This window comes from Paroedura picta, chromosome 1 (assembly GCF_049243985.1).
Source record: "Paroedura picta isolate Pp20150507F chromosome 1, Ppicta_v3.0, whole genome shotgun sequence".
Taxonomy (NCBI): Eukaryota; Metazoa; Chordata; class Lepidosauria; order Squamata; family Gekkonidae; genus Paroedura; species Paroedura picta.
This window is the reverse complement of record NC_135369.1, coordinates 29,055,402-29,074,196: the sequence shown is the minus strand read 5'-3', so window position 1 is coordinate 29,074,196 and position 18,795 is coordinate 29,055,402. Positions and strand designations below refer to the sequence as shown.

The following is an 18,795-nucleotide window of genomic DNA, read 5'->3' as shown; positions in this document are numbered from 1 at the left end:
GGGGCATTTTGTCTTCCTGCAATTAAACCGCTCTGCTGATTCTGTTTTTGTTTAGAAGTGACTGAAGAGAAAACAAAACAAAGGAAGAAAAATGTGCACTTCCGCAGATACAAATGTCTCCATAACGCAACCCAGAATTCGCTCTCGGCTCTGGCACTCCTATTAGTCACACTGAGCTACGCTTTCCCATTTCATACACTGGAGCGAGGACTTGGTGTTTTGGTGTTGTTGTTTTTTGTTGTTATTTCATTTTTCTTGGACAGGAGGGGCACAAGCTTGTCCCTCCCCCCAAGATAATTTTGACATGTTAACGGACAAAGATTCCTCACCCATATTGGGAGCAGGCAGGGTTATTATCTTCCCCCTGTTTAAAAAAAGTACTTCTAAACACTTAAGTAAATGCAGTCCAATGGAGATTTATTTTATTTATTTATCTGCTAGACTGAAAGCCCATTGTATTGAAAAATACAATGGCTGCTAGCAGCCGGTGGAGGGGGGCGGGCCACTCGGAGCCCTCCTGGCAGGGACCCTCCCCAAACTCCACGGTTACTAGTCTTCACAATCAAATATCCAAGACTTTCCCAACCCAGAGTTGGTAACCCTAGCTCAGCCAGATTGTGCAAAGGAGTAGTCCTGCTAGTGTGCTGCATACAGTAAATCTAATTTTCCTATTTAAAATAAAATGCTTCCTCTTTTCCATACGTTTCTCCGCTAGTTTGCTCTCTTCCTTTCAGGATCTGCCTTCATTTCCTTGCCCCTTCCTAATTTTTCTTCCCCTCCATATCCTAGTTGGCACCTTAGAATGTACTTAATAGTACAGTATAGCGGCAAACCCCTGTTAATCCTATGGAGAGAAGAGGGGTTAATATATCTCCATGACGTATCCAAGTAGTAAAAGGATGCTTCTCCCCTCCACGTTCTGGATGCCGGGGAACAGAAAGTAAACGTATTTTAGGGCTTACCCATGTGGGACAGAAGCTGGATCTGCCTGCATTGTGCAGGGGGTTGGACTAGATGGTCCTGGTCAGGGGTAGTCAACCTGTGGTCTCCAGATGTCCATAGACTACAATTCCCATGAGCCCCTGCCAGCATTTGCAGGGGCTCATGGGAATTGTAGTCCATGAACATCTGGAGGACCACAGGTTGACTACCCCTGGTCCTGGTGATCCCTTCTATGATTCTACCCCTTTAACTAAATTTTATTACATTTTAAACACTGTTGAGGGAGTTGGTTATTACTGTAATGATGGAACATCTAATATGTCAAATGACATAACCTTATTAGAAAATCTCAGTAAAAACAATTCCATTGATCCCAGAACTTCTCACCCAACATACTACTTAGTCAATTTGCCCCTACTTTTGTTTTAGGTAAAGCTACAAAGGTAAACTTAAGTAGGTTTCTTACTGATAAACTTATGAAAGATGTATTGTGACATGAAGTTCTGTGAACTAGAGCCCACTTGTTCGGATTTAAGAAGCGTATCTGATGCTAGTCCGCATTTATGAGAACAAATATAACATTGCAAAATTAGACACATGGTTTGCATCCGGGTCATATTAGGGGGCCTCAGGTGGAACCCGTCTGGGAAGCCACGGTGGCTCTTGGCAGCCCTGGTCCAAATCCTGATCCAGCGCCCTGCAGTTGATCCTCAGTTGAGCTACATACCAAAAAAGTTGTGGGAGGTTATGACCTAACATACCTACTGCATTCCCCTTGCTTACCAAATTAGTGCCAAGAAGCAATCAAGCCTCATTGAACACTGCTTGCTTTTAATAAGCAGCTCATAACTTTCAAATCAAGTGTCAAAGAATCGAGGCTTTTGAACTCTGGTGCTGGAGAAGACTCTTGTGAGTCCCTTGGACTGCAAGGCGAACAAACCGGTCAGTCCTAGAGGAGATCAGCCCTGACTGCTCTTTAGAAGGCCAGATCCTGAAGATGAAACTCAAATACTTTGGCCACTTCATGAGAAGGAAGGACTCCCTGGAGAAGAGCCTAATGCTGGGAGCGATCGAGAGCAAAAGAAGAAGGGGATGACAGAGAATGAGGTGGCTGGATGGAGTCACTGAAGCAGTAGGTGCAAATTTAAATGGACTCCGGGGAATGGTAGAGGACAGGAAGGCCTGGAGGATCATTGTCCATGGGGTCGCGATGGGTCGGACCCTAACAACAACAACAAACTTTCAAAACAGATAGCCTTCCAGGCATTTGTTCATCTCAAAGAAGTCAAATTGCAGAAGGAACAAACTCTATAGTCCCTCGTCACCCTAGGCTGAACAAGCCAGTCAGCTCCAATTTCCAGTTGTTTCAGTTCCACTGAATTTTCAGGACTGCCCTTCCCTGCTCTTGGTTGAGTCATGAGAGACCTTCTTTGCAAACCTAGATTGGGTTACTGCTAGGTGCTGCTGCAGCACGAAGCCCTCCACAAACTGCTGATCAGCTGGGATAGTCACTGGTCAACCCTTCTTGACATATGGAAAGATCAATCAAATGTACCCTGGAATGGGGGTTTTGAATAGGTGCTTATCTTGTCCAAAGTAATTTTTCCCCCAGAGGTGAGAGGTCCTGGCATTTTGTCACATTATTTTTTAAAAAATGTTACATGAACCTCTTGGCTTTTCACAGAAGTTGTCAGCGTCCAATTGTCATGCAGTCACTATGCCCTGATATGCCCGTCAAGGCAAAGAATGGTCAGCTCCCATACTGACAGAGAGGCCGCGGTCTTCTTCAGGCAGCAGATCTAGGGACCAGCAGCGTGGTAGAAAGAACCTGACTAGTTAGATCAATAGAAATCCAAGGTCAGAATGAGAAGTCAAGGTCTTGCTGCAATAGTGTTACTATTTCTTAAGCACTTAGATCCCTTGAACACACGTTCGCCTACAAAGATGGAGGCTGAGGACACAAGAAACAGATGGAGAAAGAGCTGCTAATCAGAGTGGGGTTCAGCTTGAAGAAAGGAGCCACTGTTTCTGCATCAGCTGCTCCCTGGCGAACTGTGGCAGGAATAACCCTTTGCTATCAATGTCTTCTGACAGCAGAGTCCCTTAGATTAAACAAGTATTACAAAGACAATAAACTTCTGGTGTTCTTTCAACTCAAGAAAGGTAAACTTGGGAGCATTGTGTTAGGAATTTATCAGTGCCTGGGGAAACAGAAGTGAACACAAAATTTTCATCACATCACATAGAATCATAGAGTTGGAAGGGACCTCATGGGTCATCTAGTCCAACCCCCTGCACTATGCAGGACACTCACACAATGGTCAGGTTCTATTATAAGAGTATTCTCGCCTAGCAGTGAGGACACCACAGTAATGGAACACACATGCCAGTTTGGTACTCCATGAGTGCACATGGTTTCTTGTTGCTTGCTCATGCATGCTAAAGTTATGAGACAGAGGAGGGGTTTGGACTTGGGCTGTCTCCAGCCTGGGTCGCCTGATGTGTGTACTCCTAAAGAGAAAGATAATAGTAACATGTTGACATCGCTTAACTTTGGAAAATAAATTTTAATTTATCCCTTTAATTATGGCTGTGGGGAAAAGTTTTTATCCCCCCTTTGGTAAGGTCTCACAGGGTCGGGGTCTGGGTTGCAGCTGTCCATCCCATTTAAAAATACCACAACCCAAAATGAGCGCTTATGACTCCTGGTGAGGTCAGGTCAGCTTTCTCCAGCGCCCTTTGCTGGGGTAAGCAGCAAGATTATTTTAAAGGCAATTTGTAGCTTTTCTAACAGTGACACTCCTACTCCCCCTCCCCCCCAAATCAGAGCAGAAAATAAGATGGAGGGTAATTCAGGGAAGAAATGCATTTGCATAATCAACGCCTGCCAAAACAAGCCTTGGAAAGCAATAACCTTGAGCGGCAATTGGGCGATTTCAATAATTCATCCCTTTAATTGGAAGTGTGAGCCTGGGAGGAGAACAACAAGGAAAGGCACTCTGTAGGCCCAGAAATCCTTTTCCACTGGGCAGGCTTTTTGCTCAGCCAGCTCTTCCCTGCATAGTGTGAGAAAGCCTCAGCTCCTGGTGTCTGAACAGCGTAAGGCTGTTTCCTTCCCTGCTCGCCGGGGCAAAGCTCCCTCAAGCAGAAGGCAGATCCACAGCAAGCGTCTAGTTATATCTAAGGTGGCCAGGTCTCCTGGCCACAAATGGGGGATGGGGGGGGGGTAGGACTGCCAGAACCAGATTAGGAAACTCCTGAAGAGTTGGGGATGGAGCCAGGGGAGGGGAGGTCTCTCTGTGGGGCTCCCCTTTCAAAGCAGCCAATCTCTGGAGATGTACTGTAGTTCTAGGGTATCCCTGGATTTCATCTGCAGACTGGCATCCCTAGTTATAGACTCTGTATCCCATGGCAAAGAAAAGAACTCTTGTGCTGGCTCAGAGAGAGATACAAGGTTGGGGTTCAGAGACAAAGTATAGAGCCATATGCTCTGAAATGCAATTTTTCAGAAATCCCAGCTGTGCATCAAAAAGAAGCAATATTTTGCTAAGGAAACATTTGCCTACTGGCTGGGGGGGGGGGGGGGCAGAGTTCCATAGCAGAGCATCTGCTTTGCATCTAGCCCCATCATTCAAACATTTGCTCAGAACTCCTTTTAAGTTTGCTGCCTTGAAGAGAATAAAAGGGAGGGGGCTTCAAGCTACAATCAGTGCTCGGAACCAACGGAGACCACATTTGGGGTTGATGCTTCTAAAAGGGACATTGATGTTTCTGATGGCTTCTCTGTCCCAGGAATGCCTCTGTGGAATCCAAGATGCACAGCAAGGTTCAAAAGTTATTCTGCCAGCCGTACCTTTACTTCATGTCACAACTTGAATGTTTCCACACATTTACGTCCTCCATGCCCTCCTGAACAGCTTCCCTACATGCTTTCCAATTTCGTATACAATCAAACACACATAAAAAGTTTCAAAACAGTTAATGTCGTGTCTGTGGTTCTGCCGAGGACCAAGACAGGATCATAAGCCTACACGGTAAATGACCAATGCACGGCTAGATCCCGTCTGCCGGATCCAATCAGTACACACTGACCAATAGTGTGTACTGGTGGGAAGATCTATTGTGGGGCTTTTGTAGATATATTGGGATGCTTGTGAGTTTCTTTGGTTCAGTTTGGGTTCTTGTACTATCATGATGGGGTCACAATAAAGAGCTGAAATGAACTCCCAGTGGTTCTCTGAACCTACGGATTTAACCATGGACCAAGGAATAGTCCTTATGGAATATCAGTACCCTGTAACTGGCAGGATGAATGCTTCTTTTTACCCAGTATGGCAGAGAGTCTGAGGCTGGAACCAGGTATGTCATTGGTTGAAGCTGGCCCATAGTGCAAAGAACTATCCTGTAGAGCCCCCTTCAGGCCTGTAGAGGAACAGCATTCTATACCCTTGGCTCCCGCAACTGGCAGCCATAAAAAGCCTCCAATTTGGATGGGCTGCTTTGAGTGTGGCCATTTGTCCTTGCTTGGACAACAGATTATTCTTGTCCATTTCCTCTGGTTTAGGTTTCTGCTTAAAAAGTGTAGGTCAATTCAAAAGATTTTTCAGCTTAACATCCGGAAGAAGTTCCCAACAGAGCGTTTCCTCAGCGCAACAGGCTTCCTCAGGAGGTCATGGGTTCTCCTTCTTCGAAAGTTTTTAAGCAGAGGCTAGATAGCCATCTGACAGAACTGCTGATTTTTATCAGATTGCAAGTGGGTGGGCAGGAGGGATTGTGTCTGAACTTGGCTCTTGTGGCTCTTTCTTGCATGCCCACTTGCATGCTGATCGCCACTTTGTGGTCAGAAGGTGAATTCCCTCCAGACCAGACTGACCAGGGACTCTTTTTTTTTGAGGGGGGCATCATCTGGACATTGGGTCACTGTGGGTGGGCAGGTAGTTGTGAATTTCCTTCATTCTGCAGGGGATTGCAGAATGGACCCTGGAGATCTCTTCCAACATGATTCTAAGACCCAACAGTGGGCAGATCAGATCCTGGCCTGGACATTCTTTCCCCAGGTTTGGATTCTGGCACAGCTTGGCTTGGGTACCCACACAATACAAATCTATGGGCTTTAATTACTCACTGGTTCTTGGAAATAGAGCTGATAATCGAAGACAGGAATGGAGCTGATCTTTTCCATTATATCCTTCTTAGGATTTGCATGGCTGAAGGGTGTGTTTAGACTGGCCACTGCCCTAAAACACCACAGCAAGAAAAAAAATGAAGGGGATGAGACGTGTGGAATGGACCACCCCCAAAATATAAAAAGGAAAGTAATTTCACAGTAATATGCCATTTTTATAAAGGGAAGTAGGCTACAGTATAACAGAATGGTTGAAGAAGACACTTTATACAGGAAACAGCATTGCAATCCGTTCCCGTTTGTTTATTTATTATCCTGCTCTTACTGTATTGTTTACAACTTTTGCAATGCCTTGCTTCATGACAGATATTCCACTATTTTTTGCTGTCCTAATCTTATTGCATTATTAATTGGGTGTCATATGCCATCCGACTGCACTGATTTACACTGTAGTTTTTGCCTTGAGTCTCAGAGCAAAAGGCAAGCTAGGCAGCGGGTAAATTTCTGTACTGTATCAAATCCAATGCGGTCACTGCCAGAGTAGCAGCACATTAGGAAAAACCTAGATCACATGTGAAGAAATCAGACTGGTGAAGAGTCTTGACCTAGCAGGCTGAGGTCCTCAAGAGATAGTAATGGTAAAACACCGAGTCATGTCTGACCCTTGGGGTGACGCCCTCCAGCGTTTTCATGGCAGACTCAATACGGGGTGGTTTGCCAGTGCCTTCCCCAGTCATTACCATTTACCCCCAGCAAGCTGGGTACTCATTTTACCGACCTCGGAAGGATGGAAGGCTGAGTCAACATTGAGCCGGCTGCTGGGATCGAACTCCCAGCCTCATGGGCAAAACTTCCAGACTGCATGTCTGCTGCCTTACCACTCTGCGTCACAAGAAGCTCTTTCTCAAGAGATAATCACAGTCAAAAAAAGAGCAGCCAGCAGCCAAAGACTACAGTGTGCCAAATTTAGGAAGCATTATGCACTCTCCTGCTCATGCAGCACTCAAAAGATTTGTAAGCAGACAAAAGGAGAAGCAAGCTAAAGTGAAAACGATGCATGGGGGAAGTGTGAATCAATTCATGAAAGATTGTTAGTGGACAAGAGGAAGCAGTTCTTTGCATGGCACAAATAATCTTCAGTCTTCACAGCTGTAGGACACGGCAACGGCTGTGAGCACAAACAGCTTTAAACAACAGATGGGAGAAAAGTTAGTCAGCAGTGATGACCAGGTGGCATGGCATCCAGGAGGGACAACCTCCGTGTTCTGAGATAATTGCCGAGAAAGCCAATGAAAAAGCTTAGGGTCTGTGAGCTTCCGCTACTGTGAAAAAGGGGATTCCAAGAGATACGGACCATCTGTATGATCCAGTACTGCTGCTCTTCAGTTGAATGCAAAACATGTTGAATAATAAACTGTACAAAAACAGATTTTTTAAAAAAACCATGAGACTTCTACTGGGTTTCCGCCTTTGCTGAAGAACTCTGTTACTCCCCTCCCCCTCTATGATAGTTTGGCTGTTGGAAGCTAAAAGGAAGGATTGGGAACAACTTAAATGGCACTCAGGGTGGTATGAAATTCAAAAATAACAGAATATTTTATTTAACATAGAGGGGAAAGGTCAGGTGAAATCAGGGATTGAGAATTTCTGAGGTAACTCAATATAGATAACTTGGAGGGAAAGCCAGCTTGGTATAGTGGTTAGGAGTGCGGACTCCTAATCTGGCGAGCTGGATTTGATTCCAGGCTCCCCCACATGCAGCCAGCTGGGCTGACCATAGCACTGATAAAGCTGTTCTGACCAAGCAGTAATATCAGGGCTCTCTCAGCCTCACCCACCCCACAGGGTGTCTGTTGTAGGGAGAGGAAAGGGAATGCGAATGTAAGCCGCTTTGAGACTCCTTTGGGTAGAGAAAAGTGGCATATAAGAACCAACTCTTCTTCTTTCAGAGGTTGGGGGGACGAGAACTGTTTTCTTAATTGGTTTATAACTGTGTTTTACTATAAACCATACTGAGTCTGCCTGCAAACTGGAGAAAAACAGGATATAAGAATCAACTCTTCTTATTATTCAATACATGCACAGACCTTAGCTCTTATGGTTTAGGCTAATGATAGTTTCTTAAGTTTTTTGCGTCAACTTAAATCTTTAATTACCAGTATTTAATCTTTACAGGTCTGAAAAAAAGCTTGATAATTAGTTATTTAAACTGGAAAAGACACTCAGATTCACAAAACTGCCAAATTCTACTAATTTATTTGTAACTCAGTGGTAAGCCTTCCTTTGGTTCCACCTGATCAGCTGAAACCCCAGTGCCCAGTTAATCCTAAACTGACATGTCCATCCCATAAAACAATAAAACAGCCAGGGGTTAATCCAAGAAGAGCCACCAACTTACCTAACTCTTTCGGGGTAAAAGAGTGACATGTTCCACACAGTGGCTCCACCCCAGTCATGACCAATGAAGACTGCCTGCGAAATGCCCTGGAAGAGAATTACAGTAATTTAAAAGCTAGCCTGAGGAGCTTAAGCCTAAGCAAATAGAATTTGGCTGGCCACTTGTAACGTTGCTGAAGGAGGATCGTGCCAGTAGCATCACAGTAGTCTTTTGGAGAAAATAACAGACTTGGGTTCCATTTAAGACAAAAGCAGATCACTGTATAGAGTTGCCAATGCCAGGCTGAGAAATAGCTGGAGATTTTGGGGGAGAAGCCTGGGAAAGACAGGGCTTGGGGAAGGGGGGACCCTCAGCAGGGTATAATGCCAGCCAGCCCACCCTCAAAAGCAGCCATCTTCTCCAGGGGAACTAATCTCTGCACACAGACTTCCAAGAAAACTTCAGGCTTGCTTAGCCCTTTCTGACCTGGACAAAGCCCTCTTTAGGTTTCCAGAGAGGGTAACATGACAGAATTATTCCCCCTAAATGAAAAATTCTTTTGTAACATAAGCATCATGGAGATGCCTTAGATAGCAGATGGTACTGAAGTTGCCTCAGTGAACTGGTGTCCCAGTGGCACGGTGTCTGAATGGAAGGAGTGGGCAGAGTCTTGATCTTAAGCGTAGTTTGCTAAAAAGTGACCCATGTTGCTATTAAGCAAGATCCCTTCCCTCCCTGGCACAGTTACTCCATTTCCAAGAGGCCCCCCTGCCAAAGAGCTTTGAAATGAGGGAGGAAAGGTGTGTCTGGAGGGGGGGGGGGTTACTTCCAAGCAGCTGGACACTTGCATTCCAGGCTCCCCCTGGAATCCAGATGGACACTTTCAAGGATCATCCATTTGCACAAGAAAGGCCTCTGTTCTCAGAACCTCCTGCCTTGCCTCTTCTAAAAGCCACAGGAAAGTCAGCTGCCATTAGGAGCTGCCATTATTAAGATGGATCCAAACCATGGATCTGGTTCAAAAAGGCACCCTTCCACTTGCAATGTGCACCTTCCAATGAGCAGAAAGGTACCTTTGGATCTAGCCCACTGAGATCAGCACCTACGGGCAAGGTTGCCACCAGAAGAACAGGTACACAGAACAACTGGGGGAGGTCCAACCCTAGATGCTTCTATTTTTAGTTTTGCTAGTATTTGTAATGGGCCTAAGCCACATCTTGCTCTTAAAGATAAAAAGTCAACTCTTAGCAATATACCGTGTGTGTGTGTGTGTGTGTGTGTGTGTGTGTGTGTAAGAGCCACTGGTTGGAAAATTAGGGAGGCTAAAAAGTAACAGAATACTCTGCCAAAGGGAACAAAAATAAACTAAATCAATCTACAAAAAGACCAATAGTTCCAAACACATTTGACGCAATTTGTTTTCATTAGACAGTGCCCCATGCCTGCCAGCCATCCCACGGGCTTCACACCCAGCAAGAATACTGGAAAGTGGGAACAAGGGGTTTTTCTTCTCCAGTGAAAATGGAGAGAATCCGGCTTGCATCCTGTTTCTTCGGTCTCTGAAAACAGACAGCCTCAAACACTTCCCTGACTCACTCACTCACGCTCTCTCTCTCTCTCTCACGCTCGCTCACTCACACACACTTGTCCAAATAATTCTCAGTGCTATGTCTAGTTTCCTTAGGGGCAAATCCAACTGGCCCACAATGATGTTAGAACGGTTGTAAGATTTAGTTGATTAATCACCCCACTTAATTGATTTAAAGCTTGCATTGCAGGGATTTTTCCTGAAGAAAGCATTTCAGTTAATTAGCCAAGTCACAAGCCTCCATCCCTGAAAAACATGTTTACGTTTTTTATTCCACAAAGAAACAGGGAGTTAAGTCAACCCCCCCCCCCATGCCTTGTTGAGGAAGGCTGCTATGCTGAGCGAGCCAAGATGGTGCATTTTTTTACACGTTCCCCTTGGCCCACCTTTGTCAGCACGACAAGTCTAAACTCGCAAGTGAATACACTTGGCTGAGGGGAAAGGGTTAAAATGGCAGCACCATCAACGTCTGGGACCGTAGTTGAAGTCACGACATTCAGAAAGGCTATAGCCCCACCTCCTCTAGAACAGGGGTAGTCAACCTGTGGTCCTCCAGATGTCCATGGACTACAATTCCCATGAGCCCCTGCCAGCATTTGCTGGCAGGGGCTCATGGGAATTGTAGTCCATGGACATCTGGAGGACCACAGGTTGACTACCCCTGCTCTAGAATGCAGCAAGACCTGCAAAGGTCATATCACTATTAGGTCACACACCAAAGGTCTCTGTGGCCTAGTGTCCTATATTCTAGGTCTGGGCCACTCATACCTGCAGGATTGCCTATCTCCTTATACCCACCACAGGGCACTGGGTTCTATGGGTTTGAATCTCTTGGAGGTCCCTGGCCCAAGGGAGGTTCATCTGGCCTCAATCAGGGCCAGGGCCTTCTAGATCCTGGCCCCTACCTGGTGGAATGAGCTTCCTGGAGAGCTAAGGGCCCTGCTGGAACTAGGAAGATCTGCCCCCCCCCCCCTGCTGCTGCCCAGCTAATCCATCACCACCTCACCCAGAGCACTGGCTACTAAAAAGGTCTGTTCAACTGGGGGTAGGGGGTGGGATTATCACTGCAAGGGGAAAGATACAAGGGTATATTGTTTTTAGGGGATTTATGTTGGTTTTATTGTGACCCGCCATGAGCCACTGTGTGGGAGCGGTGGGATATACAGTGAAACATAAAAATAAATAAATCCCACAGTAGCAGATTACCATAGGCAACAATACTCAATCCCCAGCAACTCAGAAACCAGGGTATACTACCTTGGCACGAGGAGGGTTCATTTCAAAACCTAAGATTTTGGGCTTCTCGGCATCTTCATTTTCTTTGCTCTTGCTTCAGGGGCTTTTTCCCATTCTATGCATGTTTTGCTCCCTAAAGCGGCCCATTCAATATTCGATTGCCTTATGTCCAGCATAAAAACCTGCCGTTTAAAACTGCAAGGAGATGTGCCATATGTAAAGCATCCTATCACAAATTGACCACTAGAGAGAACAAAACAGACAGAGAACAGAAAAAAACCAAGCAAGAAAAATGAGAATGCAGGAAAGCCCGTGGAAAAGCTAAAGGAAAGAGATAGCATCGTCTGGTTCTCAGCTCTACAAGAAAAAAAGAAGGGCGCTGTTCTTGTTTTCCAGATATTACTAACATTTCGAGAATATGAAGATTGACGTGCAAACTTCATGCCTGCAGGGAACCATGCCTACTGAAGTCCTCCTATGAATGCCACAGGATAAGGACATTCCAGAGCTAAGTTAACCCAAACACTGGTTAGCTCTCTTGGATGCCAAGGAATGCCCATATGAGATTGTGAATGACAGGAGAACAAGACTCTACTGGTAGGCAGGCTGTCTTTCTGGGAGGTTTTTCTTAGAGATGGGCATGAACTGGAAAAAGGCAGTTTGTGGTCCATGGCCAAACAACAAATTAAACCATGAATCACATTAATCTGAGAAGTTCATTTGCGATCTGAATTGGTTTATGGCCCCACAAATGGTTTTTTTGTGCAATCCCTTTAAAGGTTAAAGAAACTGCACAACCCCCACCCCTCCTAAAACACCTAAGCAGCAGGGAGCAGGCTGCTCTCTGCTGTTCAGCTATTTTTGCAGCTTTTGTAGGGAACAGAAAACAGGAGTTTAAAGGGACTCAGAGACCTACTTCCTGCTCCATCCACAAACGACTTTAAAAGTTTTGACTTTGGCTCACAAACCAGAAAAAGGGCAAAATTCATGATGAATTTTGCTCCTTAGTTTAGGTACCCATCCCTAGTTGTTTTCTCCGTTGCCGTTATCGACCTTCCCATTCACAAACAGACAAATGTCATTTTCAATTTACTCTGGTATACAAACACCCCAGAGATACTCGGTAAAATGCCTGCATCTTACGACCTTTAATTCTGTAAGAACAGCATGGGATTCTCTACTTTTTATCTGTAGACCACATTTGGTATTTTGCAGAGAAAAAGGTAAGAACGGGACATTTAATCAGTCTCCTGCTCCTTACTTTCTTCCCAGAGGCTGGTTTTCCCCATCTGACCATCAAAAAAGTGTCTACAAATAAGGATGCGGGGGGGGGGGAATGGAAGCAGAGGAATGGTTAAGCATCCTGCCCCATCTTTCTCCTGTCCATGCAAATCTCTGACCCACTTTCTACAGAAGATGCAGTAGCTCTAAGTGCATCCATCTACCCAGATCCATCTACCCATGCTCGCTTGGTGGCCTTGGGCAAGTCTCTCTCTACTTCCTTCTAATGAGCATAACGTGGGGAGGTGAGAATGATATAAACCACGCTGAGATCTCTGCAGGAATTACCAGATAAAAGCGGGACAGATCATTCTGGAAACAGACCATGTTTTAAGGGCAGGAAAACATACCCAGCAAGAAGTCCAAGGGCACAGTCAGCTACCAACACACCCGGACGTTAAGCTAGAGATCTATCGTCATTTTGTCAACGTATCACGCTGTAAAATATCCTTCTGAAGGTCTTTAAAAGTCATTGAATAATGGGAGGCGCTCCTCTAATCGCGGTGCAATTTGGTGCGATGCTTCCATAAACTGTTTGTGCCAACCGCAAACCTCGTTTCACAACTGGCAATATTTCTAAGGGAGGAGGCCCCATCCTTGCAGCGCCCTGAGCCACACCGGGGAAATTTATGGTTGAGAGACTGAGGACAGCCATTGCCAAGGGGCACATCCATTTCAGTTAAATCTAGCCCAGAATATGAAGCAGGGAGGGCTGCCAAGATTCGTTCCAGACTCTTTGCGAGGGAGGGAGGAGATAAATTCACCGGATGAAGAACCTAAGAACACAGTTGGGAGAGCGTCCTGTTTTCCTCACAAGGCCACGATGAGCAAGGCACACAGTCGGCCGTTTAAAAGGTCACTCGAAAAAGACAAGTCCAAATTGGCCCTCTCCGTTTTTCTCACACACCGTGTTCTTCCTGGGCTCACGGCCCATCACATTTCTGCACTGATCTAAGGCCAACAACCACCTAGCCACACCCAAAGGGCTGCTCTGAAACACACGCGGGCCAAAACAAACTTGAAACAAAACAAACTTGAAACAAAATGTTCTTCTGATGCTTCTTTCTTCCGTCTGGTTTTACCCTCTGCTGCTGCTTCCCTTTTACCCAAGCAATTTTCTCCTTCAGATTGCTCCTCTGCAACCACTTATCTGACAAAAACGGGGGGGGGGGGGGGGCTGTTCCTTTCATTCCCCTGTGCAAGCACCGGGTCATGTCTGACCCTTGGGGTGACGCCCTCTAGCGTTTTCATGGCAGACTTAATACAGGGTGGTTTGCCATTCCCTTCCCCAGTCATTACCATTTACCCCCCAGCAAGCTGGGTACTCATTTTACCGACCTCGGAAGGATGGAAGGCTGAGTCAACCTTGAACTCCCAGCCTCATGGGCAGAGCTTTCAGACAACATTTCTGCTGCCTTACCACTCTGCACCACAAGAGGCTCTTAGAAGCTTACAGATTTACAAATCTTGAGCAGTAGGGGGGGGGAAGTCTTCAATTTGGGGATGCAAGTTTTTCTACTGCCCAAGTAAGCTTATGGCCATTGTCTCTAAACCGATATAAGTACAGGGTACTGCCTGATCCATAATAAGTAACTTGGGAGTAGAGTCGAGGTATCTAGCCAAGGATTTTTTGGAATACCAGCACACACCATGGAGACCTTTCATCTCCCTCTTGCCCAATGGCCTTCGGCTAAACAGCAGGCCACTGCACTTGATGGACACATCACCCCAGCAGAAGGCAGGCTACTTGCTTGGTCAACCCAACCAACTAATTCTCACAGATGCAGCTTAAAAAGTCAGTGGGAAGCATCACCAAAGGTTACGACCCACTGCAGCACCAGAGTTCAGACTGTTGGTCCACAACAGAGAAGGTGACACCCTTAAAAGGAGCAAAAGAAGAAGAAAAAATAGAATCTCCCAGAAACATTTTGCTTTCAAGTCTTACACAGAGTTGCACACCATGCAGCAGTTAAAGAGAGATGCTAACTGGATTTCTACTTGGCTGCTGTGGTGTTACAGAAAGCCTGAAATTAAAGTGCTTCAGTATCAGTTGCGTGACAAACTCAATTCTTCCCTTTCAGTCTGTGGTAGACGAAGCTGCAGTGAATGACTTTGTACCTTTTCTCCCATCAAACCTGAGATCATCGATATTTGGAAGGTGTGATGCTGTTGAGTTTAACCCCAAATGACTTTAGCTCCACAGTGAGGCCAACAGATGATTTACTAGTGCACAGAAAGAAGGTACAACCTGTGCTGTATAATATAGAAATTGGAATGCTGGATGTGGACTGCAAAGGTCAAGGTTCAATCCCTACCCAGCCATAAAATGAACTGGAATACTTGGTACCAACTACTCTTAGCCTAGCCTACCACTCAGGATTGTTGTTAAGAGCCAGCTTGGTGTAGTGGTTAAGAGTGGCAGCCTCTAATTTGAAGAACCGGGTTTGTTTTCCCTACATACAGCCAATTGGGTAACCTTGGGCCAGTCACAGTTCTCTCAGAGCTCTCTCAGCCCCACTTACCTCACAGGGTGTCTGTGATGGGGAGAGGAAGGGTAGGCAATTCTCAACCGTTTTGAGACTCCTTCGGATAGTAAAAAGTGGAGTACAAACAACCAGCTCTTTTATTTACGACACAAAAGGGCCAAGCATCTATGCTACTCCAAGTTCCTTGAAGGAAGGCTCAGACAAAAATATCCATTTATGTATGTATTATATTTATATACCGCCTTCCCTGGAGGCTCAGGAACAGGTAGGTAAAGAGAGAGATTCATAAGCCTCTGAAGCAAGAACTTACATTTTGGTTTTGTGTCATGCTTGGTAGAAATTTAAGTTTAATTGCAACTAAGAAACAGCAAGCCCTTGCGGAAGGATGCAGGTTGAAGCTTCCTACTAAACAAGCAGAAAGCTCCACAGCCACCCACAAACCACCATCCAGATATTTTGGCAGACAGGCAAAAAAAAAAAAAAGTTGGCACCTACATCAGGGAGCTGAGCTTGAATAGGAGGCAGAAAATGAACTGATTTATGCTCGCCTATACAAGGCTGAGCGAAGCTGCAGAAGTCTCTAGAGATGCATCATACCCTGCTAATTAAAACTGGCAAATGGCATTTGTAAATAGTTCAGAATCCTTCACACCCACATACAAAAGATTTGCTCACTTGGCTCAGAGAGATGAGCAAAGCCAGGCCAAATTAATTAGTAGACTAATTATTAAATACAAGGAGAGACGATAAATTAGTGCTGTGTTTTTCAAGAAAGCAAGTGTTAGTTAACAAGAGAAAATAGTATCTATGCTATTGAAGACCTTTAAGACCTTGCATCTCACCAGCAAATGAGGTTTTAAAGCTTAGCCTGAACTCATTGTTCTCGATTAATCCCCTCCCAAGACCAGGGGCACAGTTCTCCGCAGCCATCCATAATTATTGCTGGGCAGCAGATGGTGCGAGGGACATTTCATCAGCAAGCAAATTAAGCCACAGAGGCGAGTGCTCCTCTCTGCCAGCAGGTCACTCGCATGACTTTGTCTTGTTTGCACTTATAAAGCGCTTGCCGCCTTTGAAGCCTTGCCCTAAAAAGGTAGCTTAATTTAAAAGCTGGCTCCTTGCATCATACACTGTAAGAATGCTGGCATGAAAAGGAAGCCCCATCAGGGCACAGAATACGTGCACACACACACACACACACACACACACACACACACACACACAACTGCTCAATGCAGCCAAGTCCCCAGCCTTAGAGGTGCTGCACAAGTAAAACCTGATCTATCCTTCCAAACTGTAATTTATTTATTATTTTAGCATCAATACAGGAAGAAGTTGGCAGGGGCACCGCTGCATCCTGAGTTTGCAATAAAGAAGCCCCTCTCCCCCTGCCCCCAGCATTAGAACTTGGCAGGGATGGTATTGCTAAGAGCCAAAGAAAAGAAAGAAAAGAAAATTCCACTTTTTAACAGTAAGCTCTTTCGTGGAAATGCAGAATGTTTAACCATTTAAGAGTTTCTTTTGAAAGACTTGAGGCACCAGCATGCGGTTTGCATGAACAAAATCCCCCGTTGAGCCACTGGCAGCTCTAAAGGGCTTTCAGTGCACCCTGCCTGCCTCTGAAGACACGCTGCTGATCAGAGACAGAGTTAGCAGAACAAAATCAGAGTCCAGTGGCACCTTTAAGACTAACAAAGATTTATTCAAGGTGTGAGCCTTGAATAAATCTTTGTTGGTCTTAAAGGTGCTACTGGACTCCGATTTTATTGTGCTACTGCAGACCAACACGGCTACCCACTTGAGACTGAGTTAGGTGAGCTAAAGGCCTGACTGCATGTAAGAGAGAGTCACATATTTACTGGGCTGCCTCTCAGGAGGTACTAGAATGTCAGATGGAAACGCTCAGAGGTATGGTTCTCTCGCCTTGGATGTACAAGCAGCTTGGTTCCAAAAAAGCAATGCGATGCTAGAAGAAATCCCAGTAGCCGGCTCAGGGTTGACTCAGCCTTCCATCCTTCCGAGGTTGGGAAAATGAGTACCCAGCTTGCTGGGGGGTAAACGGTAATGAATGGGGAAGGGAATGGCAAACCACCCCATATTGAGTCTGCCATGAAAACGCTAGAGGGCGTCACCCAAAGGGTCAGACATGACCCGGTGCTTGCACAGGGGATACCTTTACCTGCTAGAAGAAAAGGTGGGAATGCCGCCACCGAGACCTCTTTCACAGTTGAGATGCATGACTGGGAGACTGGGAGTTAGGGGTCCGTCAAGAGTGCAGACAACCAAGCTAGTTCTGCAATAGTCTGAAGAACCAGACTTTTAGTGGCCTGCTGCTAAAAACAGAAACCCAAATTCTTACTGGGGAAAAAAAAATCAAGTGAGCCCAGAAGGCAAAGTAACAATAGTCCGTCAGTATCCCAAGCATGCCAAAGTCGGAGCCAACAAGCCACAGGCTGTTTTGAAGCATGCTGGAAATGTGGAATGATTTCGAAATCCAAGGGAGAAAAACAGCCAGAAGGAAAGAGATGTTAAAGCTTCCCAGTTGGGCTTGCTTTCTCAGTAAACACATGACGGACACATGCGTCAGAATGAACTATGCTCTCAGTGGGTACTGGCCATGGTGACTGAAACGAACCTCCATGTTCAGAGGCACTAAACCTCTGAATCCCAGAGGCAGGAGGCAACATCAGGAGAAGGTCTCAGTCTCTATGCCCTGTTGTTGGGCCTCCAGAGGAATTGGTTGGCCACTATGTGAGACAGGATGCTGGATTAGATGGGCCACTGGTCTGATCCAGCAGGGCTCTTCTTATGCTAGCATTTGTAACATATGCATTTGTAAAATTCACATATGTAAACAAATTCACTCTAAGCCAAAAGCAGAAGAGGGAAAGTCTGTCCATAACTTTGTATTTGCAGGAAGAAGTGCACAGAATTTTGTGACAACCTCCCCTCCCCAAACACACACCTGCTGTCTGAATTTTGTTATTCCTAAACTGAAGAGATGATATTTTCAGTGCATAAGGAAGAAAAAGGAAACGTTCAAGAAATGGAGGGAAGGACAGACCTCTAAAGAAGAGTATCTGCAGGTTACTAGGCACTGTAGGTCAGCCATCAGAGAGGCCAAAGCTGGGAGTGAGCTCAGACTGGCCAGGGAAGCCCACTGTAAGAAGCAAAGCTTTTTCAGATATGTGAGGAGCAAATGTAAGGTAAGTTTGGCAATAGGCTCACTGTTGGGTGCAGATGGAGACACTCTGACAGAGGACAGTGAGAAAGCAGAAGGACTCATTACCTATTTTGCCTCTGTGTTTTCCCAGAAGAACATGGCCACATCTAGGGATGGTAGAAGGCAAGGTATAGTATCTGGGTGGCAGGTTGACATGGACAGGGAGGTTGTTGAAAGGCACCTGGCTGCACTGGATGAGTTTAAATCCCCTGGGCTGGATGGTGTGTACCCAAGAGTGCTCAAAAGACTTTCTGGAGAGCTTGCGGAACCTTTGTCCATCATCTTTAGGACCTCTTTGAGGATTGGAGGGGTGCCAAAAATGAGAGAATGTTATCCCAGTCTTCAAAAAAGGGAGGAGAGGTAACCAGGTAAATTGCAGGCCATGGAGTTTGATCTCTGTTGCAGGGAAGATAATGAAGCAGATTTTAAAGAGGGTGATTTGCAGACATCTGAAGGGCCATTTGTTGATCTGGGACAGTCAGCATGGATCTGTCTCCAACAGGTCCTGACAGATGAACCTGATTTTCAACGTTTTTA

At 45.6% G+C, this 18,795-nt stretch overlaps 1 protein-coding gene across 2 annotated transcripts in view; it reads right to left on the bottom strand.

Moving 5' to 3' along the window:
• The window catches only part of EPHX2 (epoxide hydrolase 2), an 82,885-nt gene that overhangs the window by 34,221 nt on the left and 29,869 nt on the right, over positions 1 to 18,795 (bottom strand). For both annotated transcript variants that reach the window (XM_077331370.1, XM_077331369.1), the window contains exons 11-12: positions 8,466 to 8,551; positions 6,068 to 6,179 (exon numbers count right to left, since the gene is read on the bottom strand). In XM_077331370.1, coding sequence (XP_077187485.1) covers positions 6,068 to 6,179; positions 8,466 to 8,551 — 198 coding nt within the window. The remainder of the gene's footprint in view (positions 1 to 6,067; positions 6,180 to 8,465; positions 8,552 to 18,795) is intronic.